The 18,632-nt window shown below is 42.2% G+C and overlaps 1 protein-coding gene and 1 long non-coding RNA gene across 5 annotated transcripts in view; one reads left to right on the top strand and one right to left on the bottom strand.

Annotated features, from left to right (window-relative positions):
* The window catches only part of LOC134737952 (uncharacterized), a 43,179-nt gene extending 35,857 nt beyond the window's left edge, over positions 1-7,322 (top strand). Inside the window, exons 2-3 of the long non-coding RNA XR_010123424.1 lie at positions 2,256-2,347; positions 6,942-7,322. This is a non-coding gene — a long non-coding RNA (uncharacterized LOC134737952). The remainder of the gene's footprint in view (positions 1-2,255; positions 2,348-6,941) is intronic.
* The window catches only part of HSDL2 (hydroxysteroid dehydrogenase like 2), a 97,791-nt gene that overhangs the window by 65,356 nt on the left and 13,803 nt on the right, over positions 1-18,632 (bottom strand). For 3 of the 4 annotated variants that reach the window (XM_054500533.1, XM_054500534.1, XM_054500536.1), the window contains exons 2-4: positions 8,132-8,295; positions 6,573-6,671; positions 3,255-3,369 (exon numbers count right to left, since the gene is read on the bottom strand). In XM_054500533.1, coding sequence (XP_054356508.1) covers positions 3,255-3,369; positions 6,573-6,671; positions 8,132-8,295 — 378 coding nt within the window. Of the gene's footprint in view, positions 1-3,254; positions 3,370-6,572; positions 6,672-8,131; positions 8,296-17,595; positions 17,657-18,632 lie in introns of all 4 variants that reach the window. The other variant, XM_054500535.1, reaches the window with a different exon arrangement.

Below are 18,632 nucleotides of genomic sequence, written 5' to 3'. Positions count from 1 at the left end.
CCTTTTTAATCACGTCAAAATTCTCCTGACGCCATATACCTAGGTGTGTGGTACAAGTTTAGCTTGGGACCAGAATTGTTTCAGGTTTCATTCTGAAATATACTTAACAAGTTCAACATCACTACTCCAAAAATTTGAAATCCCAAGAGCATTTCTTTTGAGTGTCGAGTCAGCACTCAAAAAGTTTCAGATCTCAGAGCATTCTGGATTTGGGATTTTCAGACCAGGGATACTCAACCTGAACATGTATATCTGTGGCTTCATCATCTATAATAGAAACTGCCAGAAATCATTAAACTTATTCACACAACACGCCCTTAACTAAGCCTTAGTTCAACATGTTGAGCAATAGTATTCCTGGCTAGGTTTATATTTTTAAGCATTTGTTTAAACAAATACTTAACATTCAATTGAAATTCTTTCACAAAGTTGCCAGCTGTAAAATATTTTTATTCCCATATAATTTTTTCTAGTACCATGACAGTATCATACAGCAACATTGCCTATTTTATTTGAAAATAAACACAAACTCTTTCTAGTTCAAGTTTTTCATCACAATCTATATGCTTGCCATAATTCTTTTTTTCTTTTTGAGACAGAGTCTCACTCTGTCGCCCAAGCTGGAGTGCAGTGGTGCGATCTTGGCTCACTGCAGCCTCCGCCTCCTGGGTTCAAGCAATTCTCCTGCCTCAGCCTCCGGAGTAGTCCAGTAACAGGTGCGCACCACCACGCCTGGCTAATTTTTTGTATTTTTAGTAGAGACAACATAGTTTCACCATGTTGGCCTGGCTAGTCTTAAACTCCTGACCTCAGGTGATCTGCCTGCATTGGCCTCCCAAAGTGCTGGGATTACAAGCATGAGCCACTGCGCCCAGCCATTTGCCATAATTCTTACTACGGTTGGATTCAATATGGTTTCATTCAATAGAGACCTACCTTACATACTGAATTTATAGAAATGTGCCTCATTACTACAAACAAGTAAGCTTTCACCCATTTTACTTGAACATACGGTCCTCTTGGCATAAGTCTCATTTTCCCAATTCAGAGAGAGATGTGGTTATGAGAAATATTTCACTTTCCTCTTTCATATAAGAAAAACAACAGTGTAAATGCAATGATATAACTTGTTAGCCTGTCCTCAGCATCCAGAAGACAACAGAGCTCTGGCCCCATCTGATGAGGCAGTCGATAACCCTGCCACTCAGCTACAGCAACTATTGCCATGTGGTAATGCTTCTCTATATGGCCAGATCTTCTAAGATTTCAAGAAAAGCTAGAAATCTGGACTTTTGTATAAATCTTCTAATTTTTTCAATATAAGCAACCAATAAAGTTTTTGAGACAGGGTCTCGCTCTGTCACCTAGGCTGGAGTGCAGTAGCGTGATCTCAGCTCACAGCAACATCCACCTCCCAGACTCAGACAATCCCCCCACTTCAGCTTCCTAAGTAGCTGGGACTACAGGCATGTGTGCCACCATGCCCAGCTAATTTTTCTATTTTTTGTAGAGACAGGGTTTTGCCATGTTGTCTAGGCTGGTTTCGAACTCCTGGGCTCAAGTGACCTGCCTGGCTCAGCCTCCCAAAGTGCTGGGATTACAAGCATGAGCCGCCATGCCTGGCCCTAACTAATAAAACTTTGAATGTAGGTAACTAATGAAAACAATTTTGTTTTAACACTGTCTGGGCCAAGTTTTGCAGACCCAACAAAACATACCTGAGGGAAAAATTCAGGACTCTAACTTAATAACTTAGACATTTAACCCTCATGACCAACCCTATAACATATTACTGTATTATTGCCATTTTAAAAGTAAAGAAACCGAATCTGCAAGAAGTTAAGTTACTTGTCCAAGGTCACAAAATAGAAAGTCATGAGGGGTGACTGTTAAGATTTGAATCCAAGCAGTCTTACTCCAGAGCCTAAGCTCCTAACCACCTGTTCTGTGTGTTAACAAGATACACGTAAGGTACAGAAGCAAGTTCTAACCTGATGTATCCTGATATCCACATGGAAAATATAGAACCAGAGGGTAAATAAATAAATAAATAAATGGACAATAAGACGGGTTGTGTGATGAATCCAGAACAGATCAAGACTATGTTCTTTCATTCGATAGTCTACATTTCCCCGGCAAAGCCCAAGAAAGTATTAGTCTTTTTATTGGTTACAATAAAGTGTGATTCATAATGAGAATGACCTTACTGTTATTTAAATAACTAAAACCTACGTCTTTTTTTTTTTTAACGCCAGGTCTTTTTCAGAGGAAGGAGACTATTGCTGGCTTCAGTAATCAGAAATAGTCCTATGAAAGGACTGTGTCCTATGAAAGACAGAGTATACATGTAAGTATTTACACATGCAAATATTTGAGAAAATGCTTGAGCTACACTTTAGTCTTTTTTTTTTCTTTGGAGACAGAGTCTTTCTCTGTTACCCAGCCTGGAGTGCAGTGGCATGATCACAGCTCATTGTAGCCTCAAACTCCTGGGCTCAAGGGATCCTCTTGCCTCAGTCTCCTGAGTAGATGAGACCACCACCACGGTCTCAGTAGGCACACACACCACTACGGCTGACTGATTTTCAAAACTTTTTTTTGTAGAGACAGCGTCTTGCCATCTTGTGCATCTCAGTCTCAATCTCCTGGCCTCCAATAATACTCCCCTCACCCAAAGTGCTGAAATTACAGGTGTGAGCCACTGCACTCAGCCTACTTTAGTCTTTCCTAAATTCATAGAGAAAAGGAGCTCCAAATAAAGCTATTTAAAATACTATTGGGCTGGACATGGTGGCTCACGCCTGTAATCCCAGCACTTTGGGAGGCCAAGGCGGGTGGATCACCTGAGGTCAGGAGTTCGAGACCAGCCTGGCCAACATGGTAAAACCCTGTCTCTACTAAAAATACAAAAAATCAACTGGGCGTGGTGGTGGGTGCCTGTAATCCCAGCTACTCAGGAGGCTGAGGCAGGAGAATCGCTTGAACCTAGGAGGCAGAGGTTGCAGTGAGCTGAGATCGTGCCACTGCACTCCAGCCTGGGCAACAAGAATGAAACTCCGTCTCAAAAAAATAAGTAAATAAAAAATAAAATAAAATAAAATACTATTGACTGAATGAAGGACTTTTAGGCCTCTATAAGGATTGACTAGATTTTGAATTACACGGTTAATTTGGCTCAAATCTGTTTACAACTAAGTAAGTTCCCTGAGAAAACACCACAACATCCTCCCCCACAACTCTTCTTGCAAACTTACGCAAGGTAGGTGCCTCTGGTGTTCACATTCATCATCAGATCCAATCTCTTGGTAGGTGTGTCCAATGTGTTGGTCAAACTAATGGCACTGGCATTATTTACCAGAATATCAATTCCTGTTTTCAAAATAATCAATTTCATTTTAATGAAAGACTTTTTATCACACACACAAAAAGCATTTACTCTCTTTTGAACCCTCAGTTGATTCACAAATAGTCATGTACCACACCTAACATTTCAGTCAACAATGGCCCATACACACAACATGGTCCCTTAAAATTACAATACTGTTTTTTTATTTTATCTTTTTTCTGTCTAAGTATGTTCAGATACATACTTACTGTTGTGTTACAAACGCCTACAGTAGTCAGTACAGTAACATGTTATGCAGGTTTACAGCCTGGAAACAATAGGCTATGCCATACAGCCTAGATAGGTGGTCAGCTAGACTATCTATGTTTGTGTAAGTATACTCTATGTTCATACGATCATAAAATCAGCTAATAATGCCTTTCTCAGAACATATCCCCATCATTAAGCAATGCATGGCTGTACTTCTTTTAGATAATATGACTAACCACTACCAATGCAAGACTGGTAGCTATTTCAAAATAGCACCTGCATGATTGTCACTAGCACAATGGAGATATAGCCAATCACCAGAGCTCCATGTGAAACTACAAGGAGGCTTAGTCTTTGGTGGTTTGTAGCTTCCACTCTTATCTGTTCTCTTACCTCCTGGTTGTCCCTCCCTGTCTCCATAAACCTTGGATCAAATTCCTTAAAGTCTTCCTTCCTCTCTAGCATGAAGTTTCAAAGGCCTGTCCTCCTTCCAAGCATAGTAGTCTCCCTTCCCCCAAGGCCCCTCACTTAAAGGGAAAGGCTCCTTTCTGGTCTTGAGAACTGGGAAAAGAGAAAGACCTACTGTTTCAATCCCAGGCAGATCATCAAAGTGGATCTATTTTGTTTTAGTGACTCATATACACACAAAAAAAATAAACCTAGAGTAACTACTATTTCTGCAAATTCTATCTAGTTTCTACCTATAACCAACAAGTTTTGTTTATAGTTATATGCTTAGTGAAATAACATTAAAGGAAAATGGTAAAAATACAAAAACTATGTCAAACATTTTTTCTTTGTTTCTACCTGGTCTTCATTACTCTTTGTAAAGTGCACTTAATGATGGTTGTGTAACAATATAATAAACTTCAATGTCACTGAACTGTACACTTAAAAATAGGATGGTAAATTTTATGTTATGTGTATTTTACCACAATTTTTAAAAATTAAATAATAAATTCAAGGCTGGGGACAGTGGCTCATGCCTGTAACCCCAGCACTTTGAGAAGCTGAGGTGGGTGGATCCCTTGAGGTCAGGAGTTTGAGACCAGCCTGGCCAACATGGTGAAACCCCATCTCTACTAAAAATACAAAAATTAGCTAGGCCTGGTGGTGGGCGCCTGTAGTCCCAGCTTCTCGGGAGGCTGAGGTTTGAGGATCACCTGAGCCCAGGAGGCCAAAGCTGTGGTGAGCCACGATCATGCCACTACATACCAGTCTGGGTGACAGAGTGAGACCCTGTTTCAAAGAAAAAAAAAAAAAAGAACTAAAACTGAATGAATATGGGAGAATGAAAAGCCTCAGCTTTCTCCCCTTAGTTCCTCTCCAAAAATTAGTGGATAAACTAATTACATCAAATCCTAAGTGGCACTAGTTAACCACTTTTACTACTTAGTGAAGTCATTTTAGATAAAATATCCTGCATTTGAGTGTGGCACATTTCACATTTAGGGCCCTATCAGCTGGACAAACATCATTTTGCATTTTCTCTCCTCTTCTGACACAGGCATTCACATTTCTTTGGGAAAGGCTGCCGGCTAGGGGTAAGATTTTGGATTTAAGGGAAGAGGCTCCACTTGAGCCAAAGCTCCATGCTTCAGTCCAGCACCCCACAGCACTCTGCATTGGGATTATAAGTACAGCCTTGCTAACAATGAAGCATTACCTCATTTTCCACTGGCCATTGTCCCTCACATGTACATATGGTCCTCTGGAACATTAGCAGGGAGAGTGGTAATGGTTTAGGCAGGATTTGGACATGCCTAGGTGCCCTACTACAATACCATGAAAGCCTTAGCTCAATCCCCAACACCTTTCTTCTAGGAACTTTTGAACTAATTGGGGAGAAAAGAAATACTAAGATCTAAAGTAGTACAAGATAAGGATCAAACGAATGTTTTAAGAAATCAGAGAGGCCGGGCACGGTGGCTCACGCCTGTAATCCCAGCACTTTGGGAGGCTGAGGCGGGTGGATCATGAAGTCAGGAGTTCAAGACCAGCCCGGCCAACGTGGCGAAACCTGTCTCTATTAAATATACAAAAATTAGCTGGGTGTGGTGGCGGGCGCCTGTAATCCCAGCTACTCGGGAGGCTGAGGCAGGAGAATCGCTTGAACCCGGGAGGCAGAGGTTGCAGTGAGCCGAGATTGCGCCACTGCACTCCAGCCTGGGTGACAAGAGCAAGACTCAGTCTCAAAAAAAAAAGAAAAAAGAAAAAAGAAATTAGAGAAAGAAAAATATACTTCTGATTAGTTGGCATGGTGAGGGAACTGACTTTGTGAAGATGAGATTTAACCATATAAAGGAAGAATTTTTTCAAAAATAAATATATAAGGCACAAGTGCAATTTTCTCTCATACATAGATTGTGCAGTGTCCAGGACTTTTAGGGTATCCATCACCCAAACAGCAAACATTGTACCGATTAAGTAATTTCTCTTCATCTACCCCCCTTCCATCCCTTCTTTCTTCCCAGTCTCCATAGTCTACCATTCCACACTCTTTTTCTTCTTCTTTTTTTTTTTTTTTTTTTTTCTTTTTGAGATAGAGTCTTGCTCTGTCACCCAGGCTGGAATGCAGTGGTGCAATCTCAGCTCACTGCAACCTCCACCTCCCAGGTTCAAGCAATTCTTCCACCTCAGCCTCCTGAGTAGCTGGGACTACAGGCATCCACCACCATGCTCGGCTAATTTTTGTATTTTTAGTAGAGACGGGGTTTCACCATGTTGGCCAGGCTGGTCTTAAACTCCTGACCTCAAGTGATCTGTCTGCCTCGGCCTCCCAAAGTGCTGGGATTACAGGTGTGAGCCACCACGCCCAGCCTTATCAGATGGTTTTAAACCATGTTCTGCGTGAGCGAATACGTATTTCTCCAAAGACTCAGAAAATTCAAAACTCAAAACAAATTTTTAAATTAACATTATAGTTATACCTTTATTTTACCAATATCCAATAATTTTTTCAGAATGAAGGTATTACCTCCAAATTGCTTGATGGCTTTCTCCACTGCAGCGTTGATCTGCTGTTCATCTCTCACATCAACAATACATGGCAAGGCCTTTCCTCCAACGGCTTCAACTTATACAAAGGATACAAAATGAAAAAGCGTTAAAGCATTTCAATATTATACCTTTAATTCCGATATCACAGTCAAAAGAAAAAAGTACTCTGTTTTCAGAAAATCAATATAAATAACTCTATCTTACCACCAGTGACTCTACCATATAGTAGGACAGACTAGCTAGGCTAACACTATTAAAAAACAAAAACGAAGGTTTGGTGGGAGTTTCTTTGTAATTTTTTTAAAAAGCCAAAAAGAGGAATTTTTTGTTTGTTTTTGTTTTTCAGACAGGGTCTCACTCTCTTGCCCAGGCTTGGGTGAAGTGGCACAAACACAGCTCACTGCAGCCTCAATCTTCCAGGCTCAAGGATCCTCCCACCTCAGCTTCCCAAGTAGCTGGGACTACAGGCGTGCACCACCATGCCAGGCTGATTTTTCTATTTTTTGTAGAGACGTGGTTTTGCCATGTTGGCCCAGGCTGGTCTCGCACTCCTGACCTCAAGTGATCCACCCGCCTTGGCCTCACAAAGTGCTGGGATTACAGGCATGAGCCACCTCACCCAGTTGAAAGTAATTTTTAAAAACTTTTTATTGTGGAAATATTCTAAAGTATACAAAAATGTAAAGATGCTGTAATAAACTAATAGGAATCCATCACCTATCTTCAACGATTGTTAGTTTTGTCAGTTAATATGTTTATCTTTCCTTTCCCCTATTTTATTTTTTGCTGGTGTGTTTTAAAGCAAATCCCTGACATCATTTCACTCATAAACACTTCACATGCATTCCTCTAACATAACCATAGTGCTCTGAACATGACTAACAGAACTAGCAATGTCAACTGAAGTTGAATTTTTAAGCCCTCTCTCCTGGCTCTGTGCCTAGCACTATGCCTTAAATAGAAGTATGTGATAATTATTTGTCAACTAAAAGTATTAAAATGATGACTTGCAAATTGTGCAGAGAATAAATAACACAGAAAGCTTTCTCAAAGAGTTCATGCCACTTACCAATCAAATTCTCTCCTCTCTACTCCACTTCCCCACTCCCCCTTCCCATCCAAGAACCACTGCCCTCATGAAACAAGATTTTTTTTTTTTAAGAGACAGAGTCTCGCTCTGTCACCCAAGCTGGAGTGCTGTGGCATGATCTTGGCTCACTGCAACCTCCACCTCCCAGGTTCAAGTGATTCTCCTGCCTCAGCCTCCCGAGTAGCTGGGTGAAATTACAGGTGTGAGTCACCACACCCAGCCATGAAATAAGATTTTTAACTGGAGTTTCTCACCTTGCTTAAAAGTGCTGGTGGAGAAAAATGGTCAGAAGCACTGCCCCAAGGTGAAAACGTAAATACTTCTTTAACTAGATAAAATTATGTTCAGGGTAACTTTCAAATAGCTTTAACTAAACTCTCCAGCAAATTCTCTATGTATTGAAACCACTAGAAAGACATTTTATCAAATGGCACTGTCACACTCACTTTCTTCAGCAGCAGTATAGATTGTGCCTAGAAGTTTTGGATGCGGCTGGGCGGTCTTTGCGGCAATAACAATATTTGCTCCATCCTTTGCTGCTTTCAATGCAATAGCTTTGCCAATGCCACGGCTTGCACCTGTGATAAAAACTGTACATCCTGCCAGCCTCCTACAACAGAACAAATACGACCTTATTAGAAGACCCAATGTTTTATTTACTGACAGGTATCAGAACCTCATGCATATTTTCATAATATATGTTTCCTCCTCTGTGAAATTTTCTCTAAACCCTCCCCATGCCCATCTGATGGCAGATAACTCCACTATACTCCCATTACACAAAGACTGATAAATTATTTATGACAACTGCAGTTGGCCACTCTTGCTGTGATTTGGCAAACAAAATCTGTTCAAATGCAAAGCAAATCTTCAAGAGAAATTAAGAATTATAAAACAAATTATATAAACATGCATTTTTTCCCCCACAGAAAACGTGTTAATAAAGCTTTTTTTTTTTTTGAGTGGTGGGATTATGAGTAAATTTTATCATATTCTTTATATTCTTTAATATTTTTCAAATTTTCCACAATGACTACATACCACTTAAAATAAATTACCTAAAAACAAACAATTGTTCAATGAATGCTCATAATAGCCAGGGTGGAAACAATCCAAACATCCTTCAGCTGATGAACGGATAAGCAGAATGTGGTGTAGCCACACATACAATGAAATAATGTTCCACAATAAAGTACTGCTATGAGCTACAACATGGATGAACCAAAAACATTCTGCTAAGAGGAAGAAACCAGTCATGAAGGACCACATGATGCCATTTATATGAAATGTCCAGAATAGGCAAACCTATAGAGACACAAAGATCAGAGGTTACCTAGAGCTGGGAGTGGGAGGGGTTGAAGGCTGACAACGGAGGGTTGAGGGGTTTCCTTCTGGGATGATTAAAAGGTTTTACAATTGACTGTGGTGATGGTGGCACAACTCTGTGAATATATTAAAAGCCAATGAATTGCATATTTTAAATGAGTGAATAGTGGGGTACGTGACTCACATCTCAAAAGAGCTGTTAAATAAACGCTCACAAATTGCTGCAGGTTGATCTGAAATATTCTGATTCAAATGTACTGACGGGTCCCTGTGCCCATTTCATTCTTTGTGTATGTGTGCTTTGTGTGTGTGTGTTTGTGTGTGTGTTTTCTTTTGAGACACAGTCTCGCTCTGTCGCCCAGGCTGTTAGTGCAGTGGCGCAATCTCAGCTCACTGCAACCTCTGCCTCCCGGGTTCAAGCAATTCTCCTGCTTCAGCCTCAAGCAATTCTCCTGCTTCAGCCTCCCAAGTAGCTGGGACTACAGGCATGCGCCACCACGCCCAGCTAATTTTTGTATTTTTAGCAGAGATGGGATTTCACCATGTTGGCCAGGCTGGTCTCGAACTCCTGAGCTTGTGATCCACCCGCCTCGGCCTCCCAAAGTGCTGGGATTACAGGCGTGAGCCACCGCGCCCGGCTAGCCTGTTTTTTGTTTTTTTAAATGGAGACGGGGTCTCACCATCTTACTCAGGCTGGTCTTGAACTCCTACGTGCTTTTTTTTTTTTTAAGACAACTCTGTTACCCAGGCTGGAGTACAGTGGTGCAATCATGGCTCACTGCAGCCTTGAACTCCTGGGCTTAAGTGATCTTCCCATCTCAGCCTCACAAGTAGCTGGGACTACAGGCGCACACCACCGTACCCAGTTACTTTTTAAAATTGTTTGTACAGACAGGGTCTTGGTATGTTACCCAGGCAGGTCTCAAACTCTTGGCCTTATGTGATCCTCCCACCCTGGCCTCCCCCCATTTCATTAAGTTCACTTAAACTTTCTGCTTACTCAGTGGCTAAGTGAAACGGAGACACCTAAATAATTTCCTAGTAAACTCATAAAAGGAAAACTAAAAGAATAAAACTAAAGTTAAGATAACAGCAAGGTAAACCCACTTTCTTGTTTACTTTCTAAGGGCAAATTTAAAAGTCTGCTTAAGGAAAAGAATGGAGAGAGAAGAGCAAAAGTGACAATGACAAAGAAAAAGGGATGACCTGAGATTGGTGATAGATTAACAGGTTTGTTAATAAAGGAACATAAAGCTCTTGAATGACCCAGAGGATTACACTCCAGAAGTAAGAGATCAGAGCTAAAAGTGGGAAGCGGTTTTAAAATAAGGAATAATTGGTTTGGTAAGAACGAGGGAGAGTGGAGAAGTGGGGAGAAGTCAGAGAGGTTGAAATTATTTTTCATGAAATATAGCACACATATAAAAAGCATGTAAAACAATGTGTATTGTTTAATGAACAAAATTAAAATGAACAGTAGTATCAAGGCAAGAAATAGAATATTACCAATACCCCAGAAACCAGACTGTATATTCCTCTCCAACTCTATCCTCCTTCCTTCCCCCACCCCACAGAACGAAAACTACCTTAAATGTTATTCACTCCCTTGTTTTTTCATTATTCCTAGTACCTAGGTCTCTGAGTCTAAATCAACAGTCTGCAAACTATGGCCCCAGGCCAAATATGACCCACCATCTGTTTGTGTGTGGCCCTGGAGCTAAGATTGATTGTTACAGATGAGCATTTGTGATCAATTCGATGACAAGGAATGCTAATTTTGAATCCCAATTAGGTAAAACATTATCTCTCTGCTACTTTTTTTTTTTTTTTTTTTTTAAGAGTGGTTCTTGCTCTGTCACCCAGTCTGGAGTGCGGCTCACTGCAACCTCCACCTCTGGACTTAAGTGATCTTTCTGCCTCACCACTCAAGTAGCTAGGACTACAGGCGTGCACTACAACACCTGAAAAAGTTTTAATTTTTTGTAGAAACAGGGTCTCACTATGTCACCCAGGTTGGTCTTGAACTGGGCTCAAGCGATCCTCCTGTCTTGGCATCACAAAGTGCTGGGATTATTAGCATTAAATTAAGTTCATTTAAACTTTTAACTTACTCACTTGCTAAGTGAGAAGGAGACATCTAAAATAACTTCCTGGTAAACTCATTAAAAAGAATAAAGGAATAAAATTAAGATAACAGCAAGGGATGTTATCAATCAATAACAGGAAGATAACCCCGGCCTTATCTCCCTGTTATTGATTGAATTGTGTCCCCCAAAAAGCATGTGGAAGTCCTAACTTCAGAAGGTGACCTCAGTTGGAACCAGGATTGCTGAAGACATAATTAGTTAACATGAAGTCATATTGGAGTAGGCCCTTACTCCAATTGGACAGGTGTCCTTCTAAGAAGAGGGAAGACTATGTAAAGACAGCCACACGGAGAATGTGTGATGACAAAGGCAGAGAGCCTGGAGGGATGCAGCTGCAAGCCCCGAACATAAGGATTGCTGGCCACCCCCAGAAGCTGGGAAGAAGTAAGGAAGGATTCTACCCAGAACTACAACAGCACAGCCCTGCTGACATCTTGATTTCAGAATACTAGCTTCCAGAACAGTGACAGCATCCATTTGTTTTAAGCCATCCAGTTTGTGGTTCTGTTTTTCTGTTTTGTTTCTTTTTTGTTTTGTTTTGTTTTGTTTTGTTTGAGACGGAGTCTCACTCTGTCACCAGGATGGAGTGCAGTGGCACAATCTTGGCTCACTGCAACCTCCGCCTCCTGGGTTCAAGCGATTCTCCTGACTCAGCCTCCCAAGTAGCTGGGACTACAGGCATGTGCCACCCCGCTCAGCCAATTTTTGTATTTTTAGTAGAGACGGGGTTTCACCATGTTGGCCAGGATGGTCTTGATCTCTTGACCTCATGATCTGCCCACCTCGGCCTCCCAAAGTGTTGGGATTACAGGTGTGAGCCACCACACCCTGCCCCAAAGAGGATAATATCCTTACCAGCAGCAGTGAATGAGTATAAGAGTCCCCATAGCTCTACCACCTCCCCAACACTTGGTAATTTCTGACCTTAAAGTTTTTTCACCAATTCACTATTATGAAATGATATCCCAATGTGATTTTCATTTGCACTTCCCCAGTTACTAATGAGGTAGAATATATTTTTGTTCCCATGTTAATGGTCGCTTGTGTTCCTTCTTGTTGCGGGAAGTCAGGGACCCCCAAACGGAGGGACCAGCTGGAGCCGCAGCAGAGGAACATAAATTGTGAAGATTTCATGGACATTTATTAGTTCCCAAATAATACTTTTATAATTTCTTATGCCTGTCTTTACTTTAATCTCTTAATCCTGTTTTCTTCGTAAGCTGAGGATGTACGTCACCTCAGGACCACTGTGATAATTGTGTTAACCGTACAAATTGATTGTAAAATGTGTTTGAACAATATGAAATCAGTGCACCTTGAAAAAGAACAGAATAACAGTGATTTTTAGGGAACAACAGAAGACAACCATAAGGTCTGACTGCCTGCGGGGTCAGACAAAAAGAGTCATATTTTTCTTCTTGCAGAGAGCCTATAAACGGATGTGCAAGTAGGAGAGATATTGCTAAATTCTTTTCCTAGCAAGGAATATTAATATTAATACCCTGGGAAAGGAATGCATTCCTGGGGGGAGGTCCATAAACGGCCGCTCTGGGAATGTCTGTCTTATGCGGTTGAGGTAAGGAGTGAGATATGCTCTGGTCTCCCGCAGTGCCCTCAGGCTTACTAGGGTGGGGAAAAACTCCGCCCTGGTAAATTTGTGGTCAGACCGGTTCTCTGCTCTGGAACCCTGTTTTCTGTTGTTTAAGATGTTTATCAAGACAATACGTGCACCACTGAACATAGACCCTTATCAGTGGTTCTGTTTTTGCCCTTTGCCCTGTAATCTTTGTTAGACCCTTATTAGTAGTTCTGCTTTTTGCCCTTTGAAGCATGTGATCTTTGTACCTACTCCCTGTTCTTCCACCCCCTCCCCTTTTGAAACCTTTAATAAAAACTTGCTGGTCTGAGACTCAGGTGGGCATCACGGTCCTACCGATATGTGATGTCACCCCCGGCAGCCCAGCTGTAAAATTCCTCTCTTTGTACTGTCTCTCTTTATTTCTCAGCTAGCTGACACGGAAAATAGAAATAACCTATGTTGAAATATTAGGGGTAGGTTCCCCCAATATCTGGCATGCCAAGTGGCTTTCTTTTTCCTAAGTGCATGTGGGAACCCAATTCCTTTTGACAAGTGCGTAGAAACATTCATTGGTCCGGTTCACAGAAACGCTTGTTCGGCTCCCTGACGACTGGTGAGTTGTCTGTGTATTGTCCGGGGTAACTATGGGTCACGCGAAGTCTAAACGTTATGCTTATCTCTGCTATATTAAACTCCTGTTAAAACAGGAAGGAGTTCAGGTACCTATGGAAAATATGGACATCCTATTCAGGGCAGTGGAAGAACACTGTCCTTGGTTTCCTGAAAAGGGAATGTTAGATGTGGAACTATGGGATCGTGTTGGTGCAAAATTCCAGGAACTGGTCCCAACAGGAAATTATGCTCCCGTCACTGTTTGGGGTGATTGGGCCTTGGTACGTGCTGTCCTAAAATACCAATCCCGTAACCCCTGCAGTTACCACAGTTTTCTGAGTCTGGCGACCCTCTACCTCTTCCTCAGGTTTCCTCTCCCGTTCAGCCTTCGTTATCTGCTCAAGCCTCTCCCTTCACCAACTCCTCCCCTACCTGACGATACTGAGGATTCAATATCTAATTCCGGTGACTTTGGCTTAACATCACCCTCGATGATCTTATTTCTTTTCATGAGGAGCCAGTACTTGTAGCTCCCACGGACCTGACTTGGACAGCCCAGGACCATATCTATACTAACTCTTCCCTCTTCAAACCTTTGCAGCCTTTGCCTCCAGAGCCATCTGATGGCTCTGGAACCAAACTACAATTTACCTGTAATTCTGCAGGCCCTCCCTTATCCACCGCAGCCGCTCACTCTCCTGTCATTTCGGTCCCTCAATTGGTCACTTCGCCATCCATTCAACCTGCTTCTCTGTACCCTTCTTCACGCATGGACACCCCTGCCACTCTGGTTGCACAGGATTGAGCCAACAATCACCAGTATGCTTATGCCTCTTCTGCTCCCCCAATGCCCCTTTCTCACACTCTCATACCAGTCCGACCTCCTCAACCTCAGTTTCCCTTATCTACACATACTTTTCCTGTCATTCTTATGCCGACTCCATCTCATGTGCCTGTTCTTGAAACTTCCATGCAATGCTTATTACACCAGAAAAAAGAAACAAGTGGATTAGAGGCGTGGGCTTATCCGGTCGTGCTGGAATCTCCCAATGCTCAAGGGGTACAAGTGCATTGATATGTGCTGCTCAATCTTACCTTTTTAAAAGAATTCAAGGATGCTTGTACTCAGTATGGTCCTACTTCTCCATATGTTAAAATGGTATTACAGACTCTTTGTACTGAGGTCATTTTGCTTCCTTTAGACTGGGACCTTTTGGCAAAAGCTGTTCTAACTCCATCTCAGCATTTACAATTCCGTACCTGGTGGTGAGAGGAGGCCTGTCTGCAGGCTCTGCTAAATCGGGCTGATGGCATTCCAATTACTCAGGCTCAGCTCACAGGCTCCAATAATTACTCTGATGCTACCTCCCAATTAGGCTTCGATGCTCTCACCATGGAACAAGTAACAAAGGTGTGTATGAGAACTTGGGATAAATTACATGCCCCAGGTCAAGCTCCTGTTTCTTTTACTACTGTTAAACAGGGTCACAATGAATTATATCCTGATTTTTTGGCTAAATTACAAGATGCTGTTGAAAAATCCATCTCTGATGAGCATGCTCAAGGTATTCTCCTTTGTATGTTAGCATGTTAGCTTTTAAGAATGTGAACCATGAGTGTAAAATGGCCATGCATGCCATCCAATGACAAAATTTAGCTGATCACGAGGTGTTGCCTACATATATTAAAGCTTGTCAAGGCATTGGATCAGAGACCCACAAAGCTATTCTGTGGGCACGGGCTATGAAGGACGGCAATCAAACTGGCTCAACTGATTCTTTTCTTGGAGCCTGCTGTAATTGTGGTCAACTTGGTCATACTCGAACAAATTGCACCATTAAAAACTTAAAAGCAGCCAAGCCGGCTCAACAAACACAGCCAAATGCTCCTGCTACTGTTTGCCCTTGTTGTCTTATTGGGCAAGTACTTGTCATTCTAAGTCTGGTATAGATGGAAATCCCTTGCCACAGAACCAGGGAAATGGGAAGCAGGGCCAGTCCCAGGCCCCAATATGAAATGGGACACCTCAGACTCAGACCAATGTTGCATTTCCGCTTCAAGCGGTCCCAACTCAGCCCCCAGCACACATAAATTTACCTACAGCCAACTCAGATAGGTCCCAGCCTCTTCTTCTGTCTCAGTACACTTGTCTACCTCCACAGTAGGGGGCGGGGTGGTCAATCTCTGTAGTACCATTCCTCTAAATTTACTACCTAATTCTTTGCCTTTAATTGTACCCACGGGGCCTTTACCTCAAGGTTCTGGCCCTTTACCCCAAGGTTCGGTGGGCCTGGTGTTAGGTATGGCATCCACTACTACTAAAGGAATCACGGTTCATACTGGTCTCATTAATTCTGATTCCTCTAATGAGATTAAACTTACGGTGTCTGCCAAGGTTCCTGTTTCCATTCCAGCCGGTGAGTCAATTGCTCAATTACTTTTACTACCTAATATTGTTTTAAGCAAAGGAGATAAGACACGGGGCCCTGGGATGGGCGCAGGTGGTGAAAAAGCCGCTTATTGGATTAATGTAATTTCTAAACAACAGCCCAACTGCACCATACACATTCAAGGAAAAAAGTGTGAGGGCCTAGTAGATACTAGGCTGATGTTTCTATTATTTCCTCTAATCTATGGCCTTCCTCCTGGCGTAAACATCCCACTAATATGGGACTGGTAGGGGTAGGAAAAGCTGAGGAAGTTCACCAGAGCACATTTATCTTGCCTTGCACTGGCCCTGATGGTCAAAAGGGTACAATTCAGCCTTATATCACACCAATCCCCATTAATCTTTGGGGTAGAGATTTGCTGGCACAATGGGGGACTGAAATTAATATTCGACATAACTCTTATAGTGTTCCCAGTCAACATATAATGGAAAACATGGGGTTTGTTCCAAGACTCGGTCTCAGTCCAAGACATGAAGGAATTACTAAACCTCTTCAAGTTACTGTAAAAGAAGACAGGGCTGGTTTAGGTTATCCTTTTTAATGACGGCCACTGCTACACCTCCTAATCCTGTTCCTCTACAAGGGAAATCTGAAACACCTGTTTGGATTGAGCAGTGGCCGCTCGCTAAAGAAAAACTGGAGGCTTTAACTCAATTGGTTTCTGAACAGTTACAACTTGGAAATGTGGAACCTTCTCTTTCCCCCTGGAATTCTCCTGTGTTTCTAGTAAAAAAGAAATCAGGAAAGTGGAAGATGGTAACTGATTTAAGGGCCATTAATGCTGTAATTAAACCTAAGGGAGCCGTCCAACCCGGCATGCCTGTCCCTCCTTCAATACCTAAGAATTGGCCTCTCATAGTTATTGATCTTAAAGACTGTTTCTTTCATATTGCTTTACATAAATCAGATTGTCAAAATTTGCTTTTACTGTACCATCTATCAATAATCAGGAGCCTGCAGCTCATTATCAATGGAAAGTACTTTCTCAGGGAATGCTGCAGAACGCTATTATACAGGCAAAAAATTCTCCCTAAATGAAAGCAAGCCAGTGTTATGGAAAAACTCCCAAACCAATACCTGGGAACCTGGAACAATTATAACATGGGGAAGAGGGTATGCTTGTGTTTCACCAGGAGATCATCAATCCCCTGTCTGGGCGCCCACTAGAAGACTTAAACTTCGTGTGCATACTGACAATGAAAATCACAGAAAAGAGATGTCCGCGTCAGAGACTGCCCTCATACCTGGTGAGATCTGTGCCGACTCCTCAGAAACTGGTAGGCCAAATCAAAATGGGTCTGGTTCAGTCCTCCCCAATGGCAACAGAGACCCCTCTAACTAATCCCACAGCTCCTAATTACCTTTCTTTTTCTCCTTACAAACCTAAAAATGTCACCATTTCTATTAGCCTGAAAATAACATCCCTCCGTTCTTCTCTTCCTCCTCCAGCACTGGATCTCACTTACAATAGGTTTTATTTAATAATTCTCCTCCTTATACTTTCTGTCTCACCAGTTTCCCCTCAAACTGATTTACCTGCTACATAAAATTACTCTTATTGGGCTTATGTGCCTTTTCCTCCACTTATTCGACCTCTCACCTGGATGGATGCCCCTGCAGAAATCTATACTAACAATAGTGTGTATACGCCTGGAGGTACAGATGACCATTGCCCCACTCAACCAGGAGAAAAAGGCACTGCATTTAATGTTACTACGGGTTATAAATACCCTCCTCTGTGCCTCGGACATCCACCTGGTTGTATCCATCTAGAAAGTCAAGTCTGGACTGCTTACCTTCCGGAGAGATCAGCCACAGGGGAATGGGGACATTTGGTCTCCGGCCTCTCCCTTTCTCCTTGAAGACAAATGAAAGGGGGAGTAATAGGAGATACCCCATATTTTCAATATAAACCTGTAGGAAAACCATGTCCTAAAAATTTTGAGGGCCCATCTAAAACTTTAATTTAGGAAGATTGTGTTAACTCACATGCAGCAGTATTAAAAAATGACTCATATGGTTTAGTAATAGACTGGGCACCAAAGGGCTATTTAAAAAACAATTGCTCCTCTGGTGGAAGGGGATGTCTGGAGGCTACTTATTTTATTTCTTATTGGGAGGACGAGGATCATCATCCTACTTTCCATAGGCAGTTCAGCTTGTTCTTTCCCTTAAAATGAGAAGATAAGGGCATTACGAGCCCACCCCCGCCCTGAGGCCTCGTATGATATTCCCCATTCTGAGCCCAGAACACCCAAACTTTGGAAATTGGCTATTGCCATGTCCAGACTGCGAGTATGGGAAGGGGAAACTTTTCTGTCTGTTGTCCCCACTACCACCCCTCACATCTGTGGTTCTGAACCCCATGATAAATCCCCTTTGAACCCTCTTCCTCTTTTTGACACCGATCCCCCTTTATGGGACTCCAATTGGCATTATGATCATTCTTCTCGACCCAGGTATGCCCTTCTACCTCTTCGGCATCCCTGGGCACCTCAGATTGCTTCTTTATGGTGGAGAACATCAGGCGTTGCCACCGCTGCTCCTCTCCCTCAGTATCAATGTAGATTCAAACATTATGCTTTGTTTACCTCCAGCCTGACTATTCCTATACAGAGTTGTGTTAAGCCTCCTTACATGCTGTTAGTGGGAAATATCAAAATTTGGATGAACAATCAAACTGTCTTAATACATTGTCATTTATGCACTTGTGTTAACTCCCATTTTGACTTCAGGAAAAGTGTAATGTTGGTTCGAGCTCGAGAAGGAATCTAGATACCAGTAACTTTACCCAGACCTTGGGAATCTTCCCCCTCAGTACACTTAATTAATG

The sequence above is a fragment of the Pongo pygmaeus genome, chromosome 13 (assembly GCF_028885625.2).
Source record: "Pongo pygmaeus isolate AG05252 chromosome 13, NHGRI_mPonPyg2-v2.0_pri, whole genome shotgun sequence".
NCBI lineage: Eukaryota > Metazoa > Chordata > Mammalia > Primates > Hominidae > Pongo > Pongo pygmaeus.
The sequence above is the reverse complement of the archived record's forward strand: the minus strand, read 5'-3'. Positions and strand labels throughout refer to the sequence as shown.